General features: G+C 43.9%; 2 protein-coding genes across 3 annotated transcripts in view; one reads left to right on the plus strand and one right to left on the minus strand.

Annotated features, from left to right (window-relative positions):
* Nucleotides 1-1,011, plus strand: part of cpne2 (copine II) — a 101,010-nt gene extending 99,999 nt beyond the window's left edge. For both annotated transcript variants that reach the window (XM_063196880.1, XM_063196879.1), the window contains exon 16: nucleotides 126-1,011. In XM_063196880.1, coding sequence (XP_063052950.1) covers nucleotides 126-239 — 114 coding nt within the window. In that variant the 3' untranslated portion in view covers nucleotides 240-1,011. The remainder of the gene's footprint in view (nucleotides 1-125) is intronic.
* Nucleotides 822-22,826, minus strand: psme3ip1 (proteasome activator subunit 3 interacting protein 1). The gene is made up of 9 exons (XM_063196881.1): nucleotides 22,769-22,826; nucleotides 21,340-21,402; nucleotides 20,420-20,572; nucleotides 18,317-18,415; nucleotides 15,455-15,577; nucleotides 4,529-4,685; nucleotides 3,663-3,742; nucleotides 2,175-2,414; nucleotides 822-1,256 (listed from the first exon to the last, which is right to left on the minus strand). The coding sequence occupies exons 3-9, from the start codon at nucleotides 20,559-20,561 to the stop codon at nucleotides 1,252-1,254; spliced, it is 846 nt and encodes a 281-aa protein (XP_063052951.1). The 5' UTR covers nucleotides 20,562-20,572; nucleotides 21,340-21,402; nucleotides 22,769-22,826; the 3' UTR covers nucleotides 822-1,251.
* Nucleotides 22,827-23,026: the final 200 nt, after the last annotated feature.

Raw genomic sequence — 23,026 nt, forward strand, 5'->3', positions numbered from 1 at the left:
AGTAACAGATATTCTCATTAGTCGCTTTCAATGAAAGGATGTTTTTTAAAGAGTTTTCAGTGTAATCTTTTTGCACTAACCAGTAGGTGTGTCTCTTTTCTTTCTTTCTGTTCTGTTCCTCTAAGGCTCCTAAAGAGACTTTGGCCAAGTCGGTGCTGGCAGAGCTGCCGCAACAGGTCACACAGTATTTCAAGCAGAGGAACCTGTCTCCTAGCAACACGCTGCCGGAGGAGGCCTGAAGTTCAACTTGCATGTTGCCAAATTCTATTCACTGTTTACATATTATGATTCAAAACAAAAAAGAGATCAAACAAGACCAACTATGAGGAAGCGCATGATTTTATAAAAAAAAATAACGAAAGATAAATGTTTTTATTTAAATATAAATGTTTGTTAATGTTGATAAATGTTGATTTATAAATCATGGATTTCATTAAAAACTGTAAGTGTTCAGAAACACTAACTGAATTGTGAGGAAGATAAAAGATTTGAATGTACCTTTATACAGATGCTCTACGTTTCAAACAAACTTATTTATGAAAAAAAGATGTACTTTTCATGTAGTGAAAATGTAATTTGTGAAGTTGTACTGTACTTTGGTCAAGATGTATTGATTTTATACTGTCTCTTTTTGTTACCGCTCAGGTTGAGAAATTAAAAGATAATACCCGTACCTGCGGTGAGGTCAACCTCTCCCATTCCACTTCTCTTCTAGCATTATCGCTTCAATCTGTTTCATAACACAACATTGATCAATTTTATTTTCCAGTTACACCGTTTGATTGAATGATGACAAATGATTAAAACGCAAAACAAAAACATACGAGAAACACTTTTATTGTTTTTTCCCCCCATCTGATATTCCCATTCACAGCACAAACAGATGTGCAGTAGCGCTCTGATGAAACTTCATAAAAATTCCAGCATTTCTCGCCATCAAAGCATCATTGTTATTCTTTTCTTAAAAATGTGAGGGCAAAATACAAACAAACAAACAAACAAACAAACAAAAACAGACACACCATTTGCCTCAGCCAGCTCACAGGCCCCAGAGTCTGCCATCTGCCTGTAGTTTTTAGATGTTATTGGGTGAAGCAATGGCATTATAGCATGACAGTTAGCAGTCTTCTCCTTCAGCCATCCTGAGCTGTCAGTCAAAGTCCCCTTGGCCAATAGCAGTGCAGAAGCCTCAAGGGGTGGGGTGGGGGGGCCGAGGGTTGGACCGTCGTCAGGTTAGGGTTGCCATGGGGTTTAAACTGCATGAAATGTGATAATGGGAGGATGGGGGAGTGGTCACGTTTATGTTTTGGAAAAGAAAAAGGAACAAAAACACAACAACAAACAACTACCAACAACTGTCGCCAACAAAAATCACAGAATCATCATCATCACCACTGGGGGCTTTTTAATCAACCGACCAATGAAAATAAGGCATTCCGGGATTGAGGAACACAGTAGTGAGGTTTATCTGTGCACTGCACCAAAAACAACACACGTAACATGCGTAACCAAGGAAAAAAGTGATCACAACACACACCTCTCACACCTGCGTACTACATGGTAACTTATCGCTCCAGTAAATTACAGTTTAAATACACAGCTTACATGTTATTAACGAAGAGTATTTAGGCCACTGTTATTATACGGTAGCTGTTATTTTATTATTATTTCGGTAACTTAGAGCTGTGGTCCTATATCAAGATGAGCTTGAATCGATCAATCCACTGAGTTGATTTGTACTAATAGATTGTGTCACTGATCGAATGATTTATTGGCTGATTGATAAGGTTAGCTGATTGCCTGCACACTGTAGTGTGTGTGCGCGCATGTGCGCGTCTATAAGGGTGTGTGCGTATGTGTATGTGTGTGCGTATGTGCATGTGTGTGCGTATGTATGTGTGCGTGCGTATGTATGTGTGCGTATGTATGTGTGCGTGCGTATGTGTGCGTATGTGCGTCTATGTATAGGGGTGTGTGCGTATATGTGTGTGTATGCGCGCACATGCGAGTCTATGTATAAGGGTGTGTGTGTGTGTGTGTGTGTGTGTGTGTGTGTGTGTGCCTATGCATAAGGGGTGTGTGTGTGTGTGTGCGTGTGTGTATGTATGCGTGTGGTGGAGTCTATCTGAAGAGCCTGTCCCGCTTTATCGGGGGGTTCATTCCATCCACGCTACCTTCGCTGTCGCTGCTGGACTCGCTGTCGCTGCTGCCGGAGTAGGCGCCGAGTCCCGGCAGGATCCCCACACACACCGCGGCCGAGGGCAGGCGCAGCACGCCAGGCTGAGACACCACCACACCGCCGCCGCCACCACCCTGGACACCCGGGACAGACGCCAGCCGCACCGATGCCGCCAGCGCGGGCTCAGCCGTACCCCGTCCTCCGAGACCTCCGCCTCTCCCGCCAGCCTCCTGCTCTGGGGGTGAGAGAGGAACCAAGATCGCAATCAGAGATGTAGCGGTGTGGAGTAAAGTGCTACAATCAGGGGTGTAGCGGTGTGGAGTAAAGTGCTACAATCAGGGGTGTAGCGGTGTGGAGAGTAGTGCTACAATCAGGGGTGTAGCGGTGGAGTTACAATCAGAGGTGTAGCAGTGGAGTTAAGTCTTACAATCAGAGGTGTAGCAGTGGAGTTAAGTCTTACAATCAGAGGTGTAGCGGTGAAGTTACAAGTCTTACAATCAGGGGTGTAGCAGTGAAGTTAAAAGTGTTACAATCAGGGGTGTAGCGGTGAAGTTAAAAGTCTTACAATTAGGGGTGTAGCGTGGAGTACAATGTTACAATCAGGGGTGTAGCGTGGAGTACAATGTTACAATCAGGGGTGTAGCGTGGAGTACAATGTTACAATCAGGTGTAGCGGTGGAGTTACAATGCGCTGTAGCAGTGGAGTAAAACGTTACAATCAGGGGTGTAGCGGTGAAGTTACAAGTCTTACAATCAGGGGTGTAGCAGTGAAGTTAAAAGTGTTACAATCAGGGGTGTAGCAGTGGAGTACAATGTTACAATCAGGGGTGTAGCAGTGGAGTACAATGTTACAATCAGGGGTGTAGCAGTGGAGTTACAATCAGGTGTAGCGGTAGAGTTACAATGCGCTGTAGCAGTGGAGTAAAACATTACAATCAGGGGTGGAGCGGTGGAGTTACAATCAGGGGTGTAGCGGTGGAGTTACAATCAGGGGTGTAGCGGTGGAGTTACAATCAGGGGTGCAGCGGTGGAGTTAAGTGTAGTGTAGTGGTGGAGTAAGAAGGGGAAAATCTGCCAACAGTGTCATGTTTTACAGGAACAGTCCATCCTGTTTAGATTTTCACATATTTGCAGTATTTCCAATCATTCATGAATGTGAATATATTTTTCTTCTCAGTGTTATTTTCTTTTATAATTCTGTTATATTTTCTTACATTTATAGTTTATACTATGCTAGATTCAGTTAATATGGCCCATCTGGCTTCTAAAACGAAATTTTCAAAACAAACAGTCATGTAATATTTCTACTAGCTTTGTTTACATTCAGCTGCCATGTTTGACAACAATCCCAGTAATGCCCATCATGTTGGCACTGGGCTATTGTGGCTTCATCTAAAACCTGCACAAACAGCCCCCCTCTGCCAAATTCTAAGGCCGTCTTGATTCTAGAATCCCCTGTGAGCATGCTCAGATCCCGACCCACCTGTCCGGCTGCTGCCGTTGCCTAGCGCTGCCTCATCCTCCTTCGGCTTCTTGCTTCCCTCTGATGACGACTGGGAGGAACTGGAGAGAGATATGGGGAGCCATGAACAGCATAACACAGAAAGATGCGGTACCATTGATGTAAACACTTGGACCCCAATATTCTATAGTACTCTGACCAACGGTTTTAGACAGCATTTGCTAAATTACTTCCGCTGCGGATTTGTGGAAAAGTTTCTTAGAAACGCCAGCACTGATAGGGCGATCTAAACCAACTACCTATTGTAATTGGTCCTTTAAACAATGAAATAGCTTTCAAAAATAAAGGCTCACCACGAAGAAATGTTTTGGATTGTTTGAAAAGGAAGGGAAACTACCATTTGGACGTAACTACCATTTGGACGTACATCAATGTGTGGTCCGCAACCATATGCGAAGGGTTAAGTGCAAGAGGCATGGTGAATGAAACGTTCATGGAATGTTGTACAGTGTCATTGAATGTGCACCGTGTAATATTTTTTGTAAGTTTAATGAGTAGGCAGCATGAATTCTGGAATTAATGTCACCTTTTTCATGAATACTTACCACCACCACCAAATTCTAAGTAGAAAATGGCACTTTTCATACATGAACAGGGGGATCTTCTCCATGGTTCGCCATTTTGAATTTCAAGAAAGTAATTTTTAGCTGCAACAATTGCTATACTTTGGTCATACTAGTAAATATTGGTTTATTACTTAGTAAATATTCATGAAAAGGTCATATTTGGCAATAAGCAGCAGTTTCAATGAGCAGCATAGTTGCAGTACCTCCTCTGGCCACATCCTACACAGTGCACCTTTAAGTGTGCTGCGGTGTGCTGCTCACCTGCGCCTCTTGACGGCCCCAGCCAGCAGGTGTGCCTGGGACAGGTGGCTGCGGTGCTCTGGGGGTTTGGCTCCTCCCGGCCGCCTCTCCGGCTCCTTGCGGCTCTGGCTCTGGCCCTGGCCCTCGCTGGAGGACGCCGCCAGCTTCTTAATCGCACTGTGATGCCAAAAGGTTAAGGAGGACAACACATAACTAGAAAAGCGCTCAGAGAGCGCACCACCTCCATCCTCTGGTGGGACAGAAACACACCTGTAGTACCACGAACACCAACAAACTCGGACGAACACATAACCTCTTTGGCAGCCCCTTGTGGCAGGCCGCAAAAACACGGCAGCGAACAAACCAACCAACACACAGACAAACACACACAAAAAAAACAAAAAAGATTGAGAACCACTGTTATAGTCTGTCTGCACCAAATGTCATATGCGAATACATGCGCCGCTCTAATAATCCAATTAGCCAGTTAACGCCAGGCTTGTACGAAATTCCGAATTGAATGAATTTCCATTCAAAATCATGCCATAATATGAACACTAGGTGGTGCCATTACCTTGAATTTCTTTGAATTTAACCTACACCACCCATTGAAAGTACATAAAACACCACCACCTAGTGTTCGTATTATGGCATTACTTTGAATTGAAATTCTTTCCATTCGGAATTTCGTACAAGCCTGGTTAACGCCCCTCTGTGCGAATGAGGGTAAGGGGGAGGAAGTGAGATGGTGTGGGTGGGTCTACAGTTCCTTGTGTAGTCTGAATTCAGACTCCGGGTCTGTGGCTTTTCACCACTGACCTGGAAAACTGACACACTAAACGGCCAGAAAGCCATCGGTGCTCAGCGGAGAGCTTGCTGAGCTAGAGCACATCAGGCTCCTACACAGGGGGAGCTTTTGTGTGTCTGTGTGTCTCAGAGACGTGCGCTCAGGGTAGGCAGGGTAGGCACTGCCTACCCTAGGATAAATTTCTTAAAAATAAAAAACTAACACATGTTTTAAAAACTATTCTTGAGAGTTCACATGCATAACAAAAACATTAATTTATAAATTAGCTGTTAAAAGTAGGCTACAGTAACCGGAGACCGATCAAAACCCCAAGTTATCGCACGAAGCAAAGCGCTCAGGCTTGGACAGGTTGCCATGGGAACGCGTCGCGCAGCCTTGGCTGGTAGGTGAAGGCTCAGCTTTCGAATGCCAGGCAGAGCCAGGGTAGGCACGCTTTGACTCTGCCTATCTTGCCCTCAACGCTGTCAATGTAGAAGTTGGCGCATGCGTATTATCTATCACAGAGACTGTCAATGGAGAGCAAAAGCAGAGCTTTTCGCGATGACGGGAATACTTCAGCCAATCACAGCTGCCAACATGAAAAATTGTTACAATTCAGGAAGCCTTCGTGCTTAAAGTATGATAGCAACAACAGCTAGCAAGCTACGGCTTGTTCAAACTCTAGCCGTACAGAAAACATGGCAGTCTTTGGCGTTTTGCCTTTATTACAAAAAAATCCGAGAAGTAGCAAGAAAGATGGTTCAGATGACAGGCAATAGCTGAGCCGTTTGCAATCGCTGCATTGTGGAAATATTCAACATCAGATGGGTAGCAGCTTCAAGTAGTTTGAACACACTGGGACAAAATATCTTCATCATGTCAACCACCCCGGGCTTTTAATGGAACTAACTTACATGGAAAACATACTCGTGATTCTGCTTTAAGGTAAGATTCATCTAATTATTAAGCTGTGGGTAGCCAAATTTTAACATGAACATGCTCAAGTTTGTCGTGGTGCCTTTTGTTGATGGGTCAGGGAGGTGTTGACATTGAAGATTGGTTGTGCTGTGGACACGAATAGACTATGTGTGTGTTATTATGGACGCGAGATTGTTTTTTGAGCGTACGACATGACTTCATTTTCCTAATTTATTATGATGATGACTTAATACACGATGCGTGAGGTGTGTGGAGCCTGTTAGCAAGTTGACGTGCAGCTGTGTTCTTTTGAAGTGCGCTGTGTACGAGATCAACGTTGGGCTCGAGTGACTGGCATGGGTGCTCACCGCACTCAGAAATTGACTTGATTTGAAACACCTTGCACAACCGTTGCTGAAGTGTTTGAGAATACAATCACGCACAAGAATGAGTCTCAGAAGTGTTTTCGTTGGTTTACTCGATGTAGGCCTACCAGTAGGCTATTTACTGTCTGAATGCACCGCCGCTCATGTTTGTTGAGTTCGCAAGCAACCCGCCCCCTTGCCAACTTTCCTTCTTGTCTGCGAGTGTTTGATTAGCAGCACAAAATGCGTCAACGAAGCAGGAGCTGTTACCTAGGTTGGTTTATTGCTAAATGTTCGTTTCCCCTCACATGCTATGGTGTGATTCACAGTTGGTGAACTAGATATTTTATCTTCTAAACAAAGTAGGCTACACTGCCACCCTGCATCCTCCATGTGAAACACCCTGGCATTTGCAACAGAATAAACAGAAGAGGAGCAAAGTCAACTGCTAAAGCCAAAAGTTAAAGCTTTCCCCCCAAAATGCTGTGATGTTGTAGCTTTCTAAATTATTAGGGGCCAAGCAGCGAAGCTGGCGAAGGCCCCTATAGAGTTAGTAGGTTTTCTGCTTATTATTAGGGGCCAAGCAGCGAAGCTGGCGAAGGCCCCTAGTGTTTTAGTTCCCTCATTGACTCCAGTCAAAATTCTTCTCCCTCTGCAAGTCTATGGCAGCCCATAGAACCGTACATAGGAAAGTTATGAAAATTGGCACACATATTCGAGGCAGCATCAACATTACCCGCAGCGATTTATAGGTCCCCAGCCCCAACGCTCTAGCGCCACCAGCAGGTCAAAGTTGCAGGTACATTTCTGCTTGTAACTTTTGAACCGCTGGTCCAATTTTCAAAAACTTTGTATCCCTGGAATCCTTGGCCCAGGACAAATCCGAGAACTAGTGATGATATTGTACCCTGCGTGTATAGTTTTCCCGCAAATTAGAATTTTGTGAAATTCAATAAAAATGCTATTTTTCCCGCAATGTTTGACCAATTTGCCCGAAACTCGGTATATAGTATCTCTGGACTGAGCTACACATGGGGTCTCAAGGAATATTGGATATCTTTTATCGTTTAGCCGTGACAGCCAATCAAAATTGTCGTAAAAGTGGCAAAACAGGAAGTGAGGTCATATCTCAGCCACCATTTGTCAGATTCTGCTGGATTTTTTTTTGCACACACTCTAGTCCATCCCATGACTTCCCCCCCAAAAAATCGGATCCCTAGCTCAAACACTCTAGCGCCACCAACAGGTAACAGGAAGTGAGCTCATATCTCGGCAGCCTTTTAACAGATTCAAACTTAACTTGGTTCACATGATCACACTCGCCTCCGAGGAATGCACACCAACATTAGCGAGATTTTGGCCAAAGGGGGCGCTGCAGTTCCTTCTGTTGCCGTGGCGACTTGGGCAAGTTTACTGCTTGGCCCCGCATTGCTGCTTGCAGCTATATTTGTAAAATGTAGGCCTACAGGTCCTTAAATGTGTACAGAGTAGGCTATGGGTCCTTGAGCTACCAATTTGGCAATTTGACAAAAAAACAAACAAAAAAGTCTAGCTGGCCTTTTCAACAAATTGAAATTATGCATTTTCACTTATTGTTTCAGATGTAAGGTCTACAGACAATGTCCAAATGTCTAATAGTTTAGCCTATTTACTTATTTAGTTATTAGAGCTGTGGTGGCTAAGCACTGATGGCATTTTATCTTATCGCCTACTTTATATTTACAGTATTTAGAGAAACATAGGCCTACTAATTTGTTGCACATTAAAGACCTTATCAGCATACTAGGTGAATAGGCCTAGTTGCCGATCCAAGCCATACTATTTGTTCAAAGTTTTTAGTCTTTTATAAAGGTTTTTAGCTGATAGTGACTCTCCAGATTTGGTTAAAATGCAGGAAATTGCATCTAAGAAATACATTTTTTTCTGGGGAGGACCCCGAGACCCAGCGCTACAAAATACACCAAAAAAAAATATTTTCTATATTTACTGCCTACCCTACCATACCCCTCACTGCACGTCACTGGTGTGTGTGTGTGTCTGTGTGTCTGTGTGTGTGTGTCTGTGTGTCTGTGTAGCTCCACTGTGTGATCCTTTAACTCAGCCTGGCTTCGGAACGCGCCAGTTGCCAGGACAACAACACATGTTCTCCTGTGTGCAGACTTACCTGATTGGCAGCGGAGGGTGTGAAGAGAAAGACAAAGACAGACTGATAAAAGGATGGAGGGAACAGAAAAAAAGAGAAAGAGTGTGTGAGAGAGGAGGTAATGAGAGGAAGGGAGGTGGAGGTGAAAAATATGAAAGGAAAAAGAAAGAAAAAAATCCCAGTTCCCTTACATTGGACCATCATAGAACTTGGTTGGGGGGAGGGGCCCAACGTCATGGCAACAGTATCTAATGGATCACGTAAGACAGGCAGACAAACTGACAGGCAGGCAGACTGATTGACTGGCAGACGCAAATCTTTGCCAGTTTCTCTTGCATGCGAAAAAAAAAATCAACTGTACTGTGTCGCGTCGCTCAGTATCTGTACACTGGGTAGTGCGAGCAGCTTTGAATACATTTCCATGTGTGAATGTATGAGCATCAGACTGGCGTTACATCACTGGCTTTCCTTCCTCCTTCCTCCTTGTGGAAGAAACTTGCTCCCCAGTGGTAGGCTACATTTGGACTAATCCTGAAATTAATAATTACAGCAAATACTTACACAAGAACAGAGGGACATGACTGCACGCACATACAGAAACTTGCTACAGAAATAACAGGGAGACATACCAGACCTAAACGTGACAAAAACTATGCATACTATACATGGAATTTTTGGTTTATAAACACGGTATTGTGAGGAAGGGCAAGACAGTGACAGCCAACAATTAAAACACCTTAAAATACAGCTGTCTCATACACACCTACACCTACACACCAGGGCTTAACACTAACACACGCCAGGTAGCCAAATGCGGGTGAATATCGGCGTTGGCTAGTAGATACCGAAGGTTCACTAGCCATTCTGGCGGGTCCGTTACTATTCTGAATGATGAGGCACCGCATTTTGTAGTTTTTTTCCTCGGACCATCTTTGCTACAAAAGCAATACAATGCGATTTCGCGAGCCTACAATACCCCTGAAGCACCTGTGTGTCACGCATGCCAAGAATCTTGCGAAGAGGAGTGGCAACGAGCTACCGGCATATCAGCGTGCGTTTGGAAATGTCACTGAAAACCTTGTCGTGAAAATAAAGTAGCCAAGTTCATCTCAACTGACGTGTTTTGCGATCTGTCATTAGTTCAATACTTAGCAGGGTTGGGGAGTAACGGATTACATGTAACGGCGTTACGGTAAAAGAATACAAAATCAATGTAATTGTAATCCGTTACATTACAAGCAAAAAAATATGTATTCAGATTACAGTTACATTCAGTGGGAATGGGGATTACTTAACAGGATTACAATTCTTGCGAAATTGCGTCTTTGGTCCCTTTTATTTATTTAATTATTATATTAACTGATTTATTTATTCATTTATTGTTATGCCGCGGCTTGTATGTTGTGATTTTTGGTTTTTCGCCGGAATCATCACCTGTTACGTAATGACGACAGTGACAGTAGCATTCCTGACCGACCTACGTTCTCTCAGCCTTGCTTCCCTTCCCTGCTGGTGGGAGTGTTCAATAGTTCGTTGTCGTTGCATCAATCACTCAGTCAAAGAAGTACAGAGCAGTCGTGAGCAATGGAGAAAAATGCATTTACCCGGTGGAAATACAATAAACATTTCATTTTCAAGGAAGACAAGGGCGCCAATATCGATGTCCAGTGCCGGTTGTGCCAACCCAAAGTCAATATCTTGTCAGCGTCGAAAGACACAACGTCTAACTTAAAGAAACACCTCCTGGTAAGACTGCTAATATTCAGCATGCATGCAACATGTGCGTCAGCACTTTCAGGTCATACATAGCCTATTCTGGAAAAAGTAATCCAAAAGTAATCCAAAAGTAATCCGTTACATTACTTAAATATTGAAGTAATGGGATTACATTACTGAATACATTTTTGAAAGAGTAATTTGTAACTTTACCGGATTACATTTAAAAAGTAACTTCCCCAACCCTGATACTTAGTAGTAGTGTACATTAAAATGACCAAGGCGAGAGGAAAAAACGCCAGCCAGTCTTGTGAAAGTCTCGAGACTATAAGCGCAGAGATGAGACAAGGACACATGCGGTATTAATAATGTTCGGTTTAAATTATTTTCTGATTTGCCTGTATGTCTTCATACCTTAATATTCCTCCATGTTTCTTGTGCTGTTGTTCCCGACTGTCAAACCGGGCTTAAACAACGAGCAGTAGCCTACTGCAGCCTTCCAGACTGCATTAAGCACGTCCCTTGCCCGTTTCGCCTTGCGTCCGTTTATTTAAACAACTCAATATTAAACGAAATGAAAGGAAGTCGTAGCCCCTTCTGTAGGCCTAGTTACCGCATCTGTGTGCGCTTTTTAGTGGACACTATAAGAAAATATTCCAGAAGAGGTGTTATTCCACATCCATGACCGAGGAGAGGCGAACTTGAAGAAAGTGCCTTTCAGATCCAAGGCGCAAATATTTTTTCTCTCGTGTAGCTTACATTTGTGCCCTTCCACAACACTGTGCTTGGTGTTTCTGCATGGTCAATATAGCCTATGCCATTCCTCAGATCAGTAAATCTGTTCTTTCCATAGCATGCATGCATGGACCAGTTAATAGGCCTAACAATTATAGGCTAATTATTAAGCCCTATATTATATTATATTATATTATATTATATTATATTATATTATGTTAGCCTACATCACATTATTACAGCCTATTATATAATTCTTTAAAGCTGCTATGATGGTTAAGAAAATTATGGCTAGTGAAAAGGCCCAATGGCTAGTGAGTCAGGAAAACCACTAGCCAAAATGGCTGGTAAGCGAAAAAGTTAGTGTCAAGCACTGCTACACACACACCTTAAGACAGCTCTGTGTTATACACACACACACACACACACACACACCCCTTAAACACTTCTGTCTCATACTCACCTACACACACACACACGCACTTTAAGACACCTGTCTGATGCACACCTTCACACGCACCTCATCAACAGACGCATCTGAGTCTAAATTTTTGACCGACAGCGGTTTCCAACAATCAGAGGTCGAGTTGTGTGCAGCTAGTTTCGTCCAGTCCGGAGAAAACAAAAATTTAGAACCTGTGTATAGCCAATTGGGGTAGGGAGAACATAGGAAGAGCACACCTTTGAAACGTCTCTGCAGTCACACTGACACCCCAATCAGAGACGGTACATTCCTGCATGATGCATCATTGAGGGTTGTGAGATTTGAGACAATTTTATGAAAAATCTTGGTATAGGTTAGAGCTGAATGAACACATCCTAATACAGGGTCTTGACGTTTAAATGCAACTTATTGCATGTTTGTATGTGCTTCAGGGACTAAGATACTTAGGTTTTTATAGGTTGAGGGCAACCTTTCTTAAAAAGGGCTAAGGCATTCAGCACCCTTTTTTGCAGGTGCTTTGGGACTCAATGGGTTAATTTGCAGCATAGGGATGGCAAGGTCAGATTTCCTTTTGCACAGTCTAACAGGCAAAGTCTCACAGGTGGCAGGCAACTTCAGATGCGTCTGTTGAGGAGGTGCGAGTGAAGGTGTGCATCAGACAGGTGTCTTAAAGTGTGTGTGTGTGTGTGTGTGTGTGTGTGTGTGTGTGTGTGTGTGTGTGTGTGTGTGTGTGTGTGTGTGTGTGTGTGTGTGTGTAGGTGAGTATGAGACAGAAGTGTCTTAAGGGGTGTGCGTGTGTGTGTATGAGACAGAGCTGTCTTAAGGTCTGTGTGTGTGTAGGTGCAGATGTGTATGAGACAGCTGTATTTTAAGGTGTGTGTATGAGAGAGAGAGAGACAGAGACAGAGACAGAGACAGAGAGAGAGAGAGAGAGAGAGAGACAGAGAGGACAGAGAGACAGAGAGAGAGAGAGAGAGAGAGAGAGAGAGAGAAAGGCGTGTAGTTCGCGAGGCAGTCGTGCTAATTATCTTTCTGCACCAGATCTAATTGCCGCGGCAACAGGTTTCGCTCCCCAAAAGTGGCGCCGGGGTCTCACGGGAGCGAGCTGCGCTGTGGCTTTGCACTGTGGTTGGCACGGTAACGAGATGGTGGAACTGGAGGGAGGGGCTTTTGACCCATCATCACCAAAGTGGCGCAGCATGCAGACACCCGTGGGCTTGCATGGCCATGGGGACCCTGGTTCGACTACAGCCTGGATCATTTCCTCAATCCCAACCCATCTCTTTATCCCCGGTCATTTAATGTCTCTCCACTCACACTGTTCTGTCAAAGATCCTCCTATTAATGTCCATGCTTTTCCTGGATTCCTGTGAAGTCAGGTGAACGCCCCTTTAGGAAACCTTCAGTTAGGAGACCTTTGGAGACTTGAGGTTGAGAATAAATGGAGTTCCCTTACCGCTGTAGATGGCGGTAGCGCACGTCTAATGCAAGCCGTCACCAAACGCCACCGAAAAAGAAGACGACGGAGGGGCAACGCCCCCTTTAGGAGACCGTTTTGAGCACAAAAACCCCTCAGAGTGGGAGTTCTGCCAAGGTAGACAGAGGTGCAGAGACCAACGGAAAAAAAATAACAAAAAGGAAAGAACTACTGATCAAATTTGTAGACTTAAATGCTTGTGAACTACCACGGGGAAAGTGTGTGTGTGTCTGTTTGATTATACATATATAAATACACATATATATATATACAGACACACATACAGTGCCCTCCATAATTATTGGCACCCCTGGTTGAGATGTGTTAAAAGCCTTAAAATAAATTCAGTGTTTATTGCAGAAGAATACTGTCACACTGAAAATTGTAGGAAAATGTAGCCTTCAACTCAAATGAATTGTAGGAAAATAAAAAAAATCCCTGACTAAAAAATAATTATTTTTCATTAAATCACCTGTTCCACAATTATTGGCACCCTTAACAATTCCCAGGAAATAAATATAATTGAAGCATTTCTGTCATTTCTACAGTAGTTTACAAAGTTTACCAGAGTATGTAGGAACATTTAATTAGTAATTCATCACTTCCTGTTTCCCTGGGGTATAACTATGACGTGACACCGAGGCCATTTCTCTTATCCACTCTTAAACATGGGAAAGACAAAGGAACACAGCATACAAGTGAGGCAGATGTGCGTCGACCTTCACAGGTCAGGCAGAGGCTACAAGAAGATTGCCACTCAACTGCAGCTGCCCATATCTACTGTGAGAGGAATAATTAAGAAGTTCAAAACAACTGGAACAGTGGTAAACAAGCCTGGACGAGGACCCAAGTTTATTTTGCCACCACGCACAGTGAGGAGGATGGTAAGAGAAATCAAAATATCTCCAAAGCTCACTGTTACAGAATTACAACAAATGGTAGCATCCTGGGGTCACAAAGTCTCCAAATCAACCATCAGGCGCTGTCTACACGCCAACAAGCTGTTTGGGAGGCATGCACGGAGAAAACCTTTCCTCACCCACAATCATAAACGCAAACATCTGGAGTTCGCCCAGCGGTATTGGGGCTTCAACTGGGACCGTGTGCTTTGGTCAGATGAGACCAAGATTGAGCTTTTTGGCAACAAACACTCTAAGTGGGTCTGGCGTGCCACGAAAGATGCGCATGCTGAAAAGCACCTCATACCCACTGTGAAGTATGGGGGTGGGTCAGTGATGCTGTGGGTCTGTTTCGCTTCCAAAGGCCCTGGGAAGCTTGTTAGGGTGCATGGCATCATGAATGCTTTGAAATACCAGGACATTTTAAATCAAAATCTGTTGCCCTCTGCCAAAAAGCTGAAGATGGGTCGTCACTGGGTCTTTCAGCAAGACAATGACCCTAAACATATGGCCAAATCTACACAGAAATGGTTAACCAGACACAAAATCAAGCTCCTCCCATGGCCATCTCAGTCCCCAGACCTCAACCCCATTGAGAACCTGTGGGGTGAGCTGAAGAGGAGAGTACAGAGGAGAGGACCCAGGTCTCTGGATGATTTAGAGAGATTCTGGAAAGAGGAATGGCTGAAGATCCCTCTTTCTGTCTTTTCCCATCTTGTGAAACATTATAGGAGAAGATTAGGTGCTGTTTTGTTGGCAAAAGGGGGTTGTACAAAATATTAACAACAGGGGTGCTAATAATTGTGACACACATTATTTGATGTCAAATAATTATTTCTTTATGTGGGATTTTTTCCCCACTGAATAAATGCACTTGTATTGAAGGTTGGATTTTTCTCTTTTTTTCCATTAAGGTCCCATATTATTTAGAGAAAAATAATAATAATTGGAAGCTAAAAAACACATCTCAACCAGGGGTGCCAATAATAATGGAGGGCACTGTACATACATACATACATACATACATACATACATACATACATACATACATACATACATACATACATACATACATACATACATACATACATACACACACACACGGATAGATACACACACACAGATAGATACACACACACACACACACACACACACACACACACACACACACACACACACACACACACACACACACACACACACACACACACACACACACACACACACACACACACACACACAGACAGACAGACAGACAGACAGACAGACAGACAGACAGACAGACACACACACATATATATAATTAAATGTACAGTACACATTTGCTCATACAACTTCTATGTGTTAATTGAGTGTGAGTTTGTGTCTGTTTGTGTGCACTGAAAGGATATTCTGTATTCCTGCAGCTCTTGTGTGTGTGTGTGTGTGTGTGTGTGTGTGTGTGTGTGCACTTGAAAGGATATTCTGTACTCCTGCAGCTCCTGCCGCTCCTCGTCTCTCCTCTGCTTCTCCACTAGCGACTGTTGCCGTGACACCTCATCCAGGAAGTGGCTCTCGTCCTCATCCAGCCCCTTCACCATGTTCTCTGCAGCAGCACACAGGGGAAAACGGTTATTCGTTTCATTTTCAGGTTTTTCAGGACTTTTATGAGTTTCATTCAGTGGTTCCCAACCAGGGGTATATGTACCACTGGGGGTACGCAAGCGCATCTCAGGGGGCTCTGGAGCTACACACACGCACCGTCAGTGAGAACCAGGCCAGATGAAAGTCGCCTATCCCTGAAATAGACTGATGGATTAATAGACTAATGGTCCTTTCTCAACACCCCCCAAGGGGTCTCTCCAACGCCCCCTGGGGGACTCTATAGTCCCTGTTGAGAAACACCAGAGAGATGTGCGTGAGATGTGTGAGATAATGCGAGGCGAGTGGGAGAGAGAGACAGGGGACGGTCGAGAAAAGACCTCAGGCCAGGATCGAACCCAGGGCTCAAACTACACGACTCCCGATTTTAATGTCGGGGTGCACCGCACACTATAGGAGAATCGCAACTGTCAATCTTATCCCAGATCGCAGAGACAATGCCCAACGTTCTGTCCAGTCGTCAATATCAAAGTGTTAGATTTCTACTTAGAATGTTGCACACGACGGGAAAATCTTGCCCGACAATCGCTTACGATGGTCCTAGGGGGGTAACGTTCCACCGATTGTCGTAAGGGGGGTTTTCAGCCGAGAATCGGAAATCCTTCAGAACACCCCCAAAGGGGTCTCTAACACTCCCTGGGGGACTCTAGAGCCCCTGTTGAGAAACACTAGAGATATGAGATGTGAGATGTGTGAGATGATGGGAGGTGAGTGGGAGAGAGAGACGGGGGAGGGTCGGGAAAAGGCCTCAGGCCAGAATCGAACCCAAGTCCCCGGCGTAACAGTGCAGTGTCTTAACTGCTTGAGCCATGGCCAGGGGAAAGCATTTATTTAACACCACCAAGACTATAATTATAACGAAACACCAGAAGACCGAATAGCTCCGTGAAGAATGTTAACAGTCATGCTGGTTATAAATCACAGTTATCATAGTTGCTCCAACCAAGTCTTGCTTTGAGAACATTTATTTCACAATTCACACTGTCGAGTCCTCGCACTTCTGGAACTGTATGTAGCACCATCACAGAGGAAGTCTGTGAAGATTCCGATTCTTTCAGGTCAGATCAAAGGAGTTATGAACAACTGGACTCTTTTTTTGTGGAGATTAGAAGAGATGGAATATAGACTACACTTTATGACAGACTACAGATTTTCTATGCACTTATTAGGAATCGAACAAGTTTACTGGTTTGCCACATACTGTACTATGGAGAAGGTAAAAAACACAATGTATTAAACCATGTATTACACCACTTGATCGTGAAAAACGTTCATTTTCCAGATTTGCGGTAACACTTTCCTTGACGTTGCCGTCATCCATACTGTTGTCAGTGACATTCGGTTATGGTAGACAGCCATCCACTTTTTATGACCATGAAACGCTTATGGCATGACGTCAATGTTTATGACACCGTTTTGAGTTGACCCTATTACGACACCGCTATGTCAAACATATGACACCGGTGTTAAGTCAAGTGTAACCGAATTTGCTGCTATTCAAGCGAGCTGTGTGGTGCAGTGCAGACGTGGCCTCAGGTTCACCCAGAGACGCTAGGCAAAGGCATCGAGAGAAGAAACACTGGTCGCCAGGGAGACCAAGAGAGAGAGCCTTTGTCACATGAGGGGATAAAGATACCATGCCAGCACTAAGCAAGTCCAGGATTTTCGTCACAACAGCGCAAGAAAAAAAAAAAGAACAGACTTGCTCCTGGTCATGCTGGAACGCGGACACACACACACACAAATTGCACTCTTCCATCTGTTCACACACATACACAGTCACTCTCTCCCACACACACACACACACACACACACACACACACACACACACACACACACACACACACACAGGGTCAGATCTGGCAAGATGGGACTCGTTTCTGTGGAGGTGTCTGAGCCAAGCGTCAATATCCCATTAAGAGGAAGAAAAGCACCAGGGACCAGCAGGAACATGGCAAACACACAAGGGACCAGGAGGAACATGGCAAACACACAAGGGACCAGGAGGAACATGGCAAACACACAAGGGACCAGGAGGAACATGGCAAACACACAAGGGTTAGGGACTGACGAGACACAAGGGTTAGGGACTGACGAGACACAAGGGTTAGGGACTGACAAGACACAAGGGTTAGGGACTGACAAGACACAAGGGTTAGGGACTGACAAGACACAAGGGTTAGGGACTGACAAGACACAAGGGTTAGGGACTGACAAGACACAAGGGTTAGGGACTGACAAGACACAAGGGTTAGGGACTGACAAGACACAAGGGTTAGGGACTAGGGGTGCAATAATCGAAATGTATCGATGCATCGATCCTACAGCCGACAATTTAATCGAATTGTATCGTATCGTGGGGCATTTTTTAAGTATCGAAAATAACTTGATGGAATCGCTGGCCCCTGTCCAATGCCCTTGCTCCGGAACATAATAGAAGTAGAAAAGTAATTGGAAAAAATCTAATCGAATCGTATCGTGGGGAATTCTTAAGAATCGAAAATAATTGAATCCCTGCTTTAAGAAATCGATACCACATCATATCGTCATGGAGGCTGTGATTTGCACCCCTATTACTGACCGACAAGACTCTAAGGTTATGGACCGACAAAATAAACAATACATTCTATCACTAATGTACAGCTTTAAGGAACAGCTCAGGCTTTGGGATTTTTCTACTTACTGAATTTGAACTGCTCCTCATATTCTTCTTGCTTTTTGTCCTTCTGCTCCTGCAGTCTCTCAAACAATGACCGCGAATCATATTCTTCCTCAGGGGCCTCTGAGCGAACAAGCAAAACAAACACACACAGACAAACACACACACACTTGTATTATTATCTTTGTGAGGATCTTGCATTGATTCCAATGCATTTTGCTAGCATTCAAAACTAGTGAATGCTAAACTGTGCCCTGACCAAAACAATCCCTAACCCTAACCTGTCAGCAAACAAAGGTTTTTGCACTTTTAGTTTTTTTCCCCCCCATCAACAACAAAACAACATATTTAATGGCTGTGAGGACTGACCAAAGTGTCATCACAACCAAAAATATCCTCACAGCACAGGTGAAATGTCAGGTTTTGGTCTTAACAATAGTGTTATAATAAGCACACGCGTGTGCACGCACACAAGCACACACGCGCGCACACACACACACACACACACACACACACACACACACACACACACACACACACACACACACACAGGGCCGGTTCTGGCTTATTTGGTGCCCTAGGCGAGTTTGAGTTCTGGCGCCCCCCCAACCCCCCCCCCCCCCCCCCCCCCCTCTTATACCTTACAGATCACAAGAGTAATATCCGTAGTAAGCTTAACTAAATAGCATCAAGAACAATAACGGTTTTTCATCAAATGGATTTGTGGTTCTTTTTGACAGGCGACCAACACATCAGATTGAGTCGCATGAAAGTAGCTTCACTGTGTGGTATGTTGGATGTGATGGTGGTGGGGCCCCCAACCCCAGATGAGATGGAGGTTATCAATGTGTTTGAATTGTAACGTGAAATTGAAATGCCAGGAGAGTGATACAGTAGGCCTACATTTGCATGTAAAATGCATGTGTAGACAATAAGCCTACCAAGGAGGTCTGCATTGATCTACACTACCTACAGCATCACAAAGCATGGCAGCATAACAATTTTAATAAGCTACACATTTGTGCTGTCTTCCAAACCAATTTCATTTCTGGACTGGAAATAGTGGTGCATTTGTGAGTAGGAGAATGAGAAGGGGGCTATCTATGTGTTTGAACTGGAGGGACAGGGTGAGAGAAAGGGAGAAGAGCTGTCACGCTATTGAATTTCATAATATACAAAATATAGTAAATAGCCTCACTTGTCTGCTGTGCATGGTTCTGTTACATGATTAATGTAGGCTATGTCATTCTGGTCTGGAAATTAATGTTTTTTTAAGCTTACAACAAGCAGGTAATTCATGTGGATGGAAGGAGATATGGCAGCTAAAATTGTTTTAAACATTGCACCAGTCTTACTTTACATTGCTTGTCAACCTAAGCAAGTAGGCCTATTATGATATCAGGTGGGTGTTAGTGAGTAGTGAGTAGGCTACTAACAGCTACTTTACTGGATTTCATTGCTTGGCATACTTGGCTAATGTTAGCATGCTAACTAGCGATTTCTCTGATCAAAAACAAAGCTCTTTTTCTCTCTAATTCCAAATAGTAACCTCATAACTATTAGGCTTTCCATAATCACAAACGGTTGCTGATTAAATCACATAGTTCCAAAACACCCTCTGAAACTCCTGCATCATGCAATGAGTGGTTTAATGAGAACATAATAATCTCCATCCAGCAGAGCAGCACTATTGTTTGCGCTTGCCCTCTCTGTCTCTCGAGTGAGTCTCCAAATTCAAAATAGAGCGCAGGCTGTCACTCGTCCCGCCCCCTTTCTCAGAACTGTCTGTTTATTGGTTCACAGACTTCCCAGAGACAGTTGGAAGCGATATTACTATTGGCTGAGGGGCGCTTTGCCGTGAGGAGCGCTTTCGCCACTCTTTGTTGATTGCGACTTCATAAAAAAAACTTCATATCGCAAAATTACGCATAGGAGAGCGCCATTTCGGCGCCCCTTCTTCACATGGCGCTCTAGGCGACCGCCTAGCCGGCCTATGCTAAAAACCGGCCCTGCACACACACACACACACACACACACACACACACACACACACACACACACACAATATGAAGGTCAGCTCTGGTGGGCGAATGCACTTCAGGTCAGGGGTTAAAGGTCATGGCGTACCCTCTGGGTCCTCTGGCTTGCGTACTTTTTCCCATTCCTCCTGCCGCTTCTTCCGCTTCTCCTCGATCTGAGACTCTGACACGAACTTGCTGCCAAGATCCACCCCACCACCTGCTGCTGCTGCTGCTGTTGCTTTCTCCATGTCAGCAGCACCTGTGGCCAGCGTTGAAACCAGAGATTAGTAGTGGCAGTAGGGATGGGATATCGGTATCGGGTTCAGATATCAACATAATTCAGAGATCCGATCTGAATTTTCCTAAAGTATCGGAATTACCTAGATTAGTCTATGTCTGCATGGGAGAGCAAGAAACGCAATTTCAAATTCTTTGTATGACCAGTGCATGTAAAGAAATTGACAATAAACTTGACTTGACTTGACTTGACTTGACTTGAATTTTCCCAGTGCTGACATTGAGCCAGGTGTAATGTTAATTTGAAGTCATAACACTTGCATATCAGTTTTCAGGATGGTTACTTTCTTTTTACTTATTAATTGGTTTCCTGTTCTTCTGACTTCCTTCTCTGACCAAATAGTCATCTTGGGCCTACTTGAAGTTGAAATCCGTACATTTATGTGGTTTTGGTATTGGATCGGAATAGTATCGGTATCGGCAGATATCCAAATTTAGATTTCAGGATCGGATCGGAAGTGAGAAAATGTGTATCGGTGCATCCCTAAGTGGCAGGTAGGTAGGTAGGTAGGTAGGTAGGTAGATAATGCTGTAAATCATGGATTCTCAAATGTTTTTGGGTTGGGGACCCCTTATGGGTAAGCGGTTAGGGCATCACCACTCTGCAAGTTGCACATTATCTACACAACTCATCGTCATTTATTTATTTTCTACTACACCAGTATGCCTTTGAGCACTAACTAGTCATTTTAAGCACAACTCAAAACCAGTCCAAAATAAAACCCTTACCTCACTGGTGTCAAGTTGATTAAATTGATAACTAACGCCTTCTCATGGGGTCATCTGATGAACCTGTAACATAGTCAAATAAAAAGGTTTAATTGTTGACATCGAGGCTTGCCTCTGGTGTATTATAACATACAGAAAATACATTTTCTCACGGCTGACAGTGCCAACACAGACCAATGCTTCCCTCTGTCGGATGCACGGGTAACTACCTCCTATTATTAGGCTGGAGCCAGTGTGTTGCTATGATTCCCAGATTGACGCTCCCATCTCAGGACGCTCCCATTTCATCTCGCTCCCACTAGCCAGACTATCGGTACCACCGCCATATGACGGAGCCAGTTATCTTGTTGATGTTAGTTTTTTGTTTCTAACCCTAACCTTAACCCTAACCCTAAACCTAACCCTAACCTTAACCCTAACCCTAACCCTAACCTTAACCCTAACCCTAAACCGCTTGTATGTGGCAGTATATGATAATACGTGAAATATAATCGGGTGGGACCGCACGTCCGGGAGTGATAGAAACACCTGGGACCGCACGTCCGGGAGCGAACTCAGCTGGGAGTATCAATCCCCTTACCTTACAAACCATTACATCCGACCCACTGTACACTAGTTCTACACATGCATTGTACATTCTATACGAACCGAGCCCTGGGCAAACCAAGGGAAGCCCTGGCCAAACTACTAGTACATCTCTTGCATTAAAATAGCATTATTAAACACCTGCCACGTACTTACAATGTACGCGAACCACCTCTTAATTCTATTCCTTTCTGCACACCAAGTATATCCATAGGCTATGCTCCAACAACTGATAGTGGTCTGTGGGCGAACTTGGCACTGGGATACCTCAGATAGGAGTCGCATCTATGTATAAGTCATTGCAATAGTATTAATCGTGAACGTGAGCGTCTCAAGCTGCCTTTTTATGATTCAGCTGTCTGACTACGCATGATAGCAAGACGCTAATACCTAACATCACAAACCCCGACTTGCTAGCTAGCATGATAAGGTTACATGTCACGCTAAATGCCTGGATAATCACTTGATCTTTTCGTTAGCCTTTTCAAACACAATAGCCACGCGCCGCCAGCAGCAAACCCGTAAGAAAACGTGTAGATTAATTGTGACATGCAATGTGCAATAATTTAATGTTTTGCTTCCAGCTGCATACTACCTACGCTGCTGAAGAGCTAGCTTGATGACATGCAACCACACAAGTCACCCAGCCAACGATAACTATGGAAGCTAGCAGAGCCCAACCATGTCGCAACGCAAGTTACTTGGTAGACTCGGGATATGCTACATTCAATATTCATTCAATCACATGCTGCAAACAACAGGTAACAGTTTTGATTAAACCTACCAAATGCTGCAATAATAAAGAAGATGCATGCCCCTCAAATTAGATCCTTCACATATTTACCTCATCCAAGGAGTTGCGTGCAACTATTAAGTCGTCCGGGTTGCTGCTGTCTATCTATGTAAAGAGTTCCTACCTGCCACTGTACCATTATCATGGCAGTTACTCTGCAAATGAAATAGAGAACCAAAACATTGTTACATTATTACATGCCCAGGAACAAATAACAATAATGATGAATGATTCTAGTTTTACATGGATTTTTTTACGTTCACCATTTTGTATTATTTTACTATACTTCAATTTAAGTTACAGAGAAGC

Source organism: Engraulis encrasicolus, chromosome 4, assembly GCF_034702125.1.
Source record: "Engraulis encrasicolus isolate BLACKSEA-1 chromosome 4, IST_EnEncr_1.0, whole genome shotgun sequence".
Classification (NCBI taxonomy): Eukaryota; Metazoa; Chordata; class Actinopteri; order Clupeiformes; family Engraulidae; genus Engraulis; species Engraulis encrasicolus.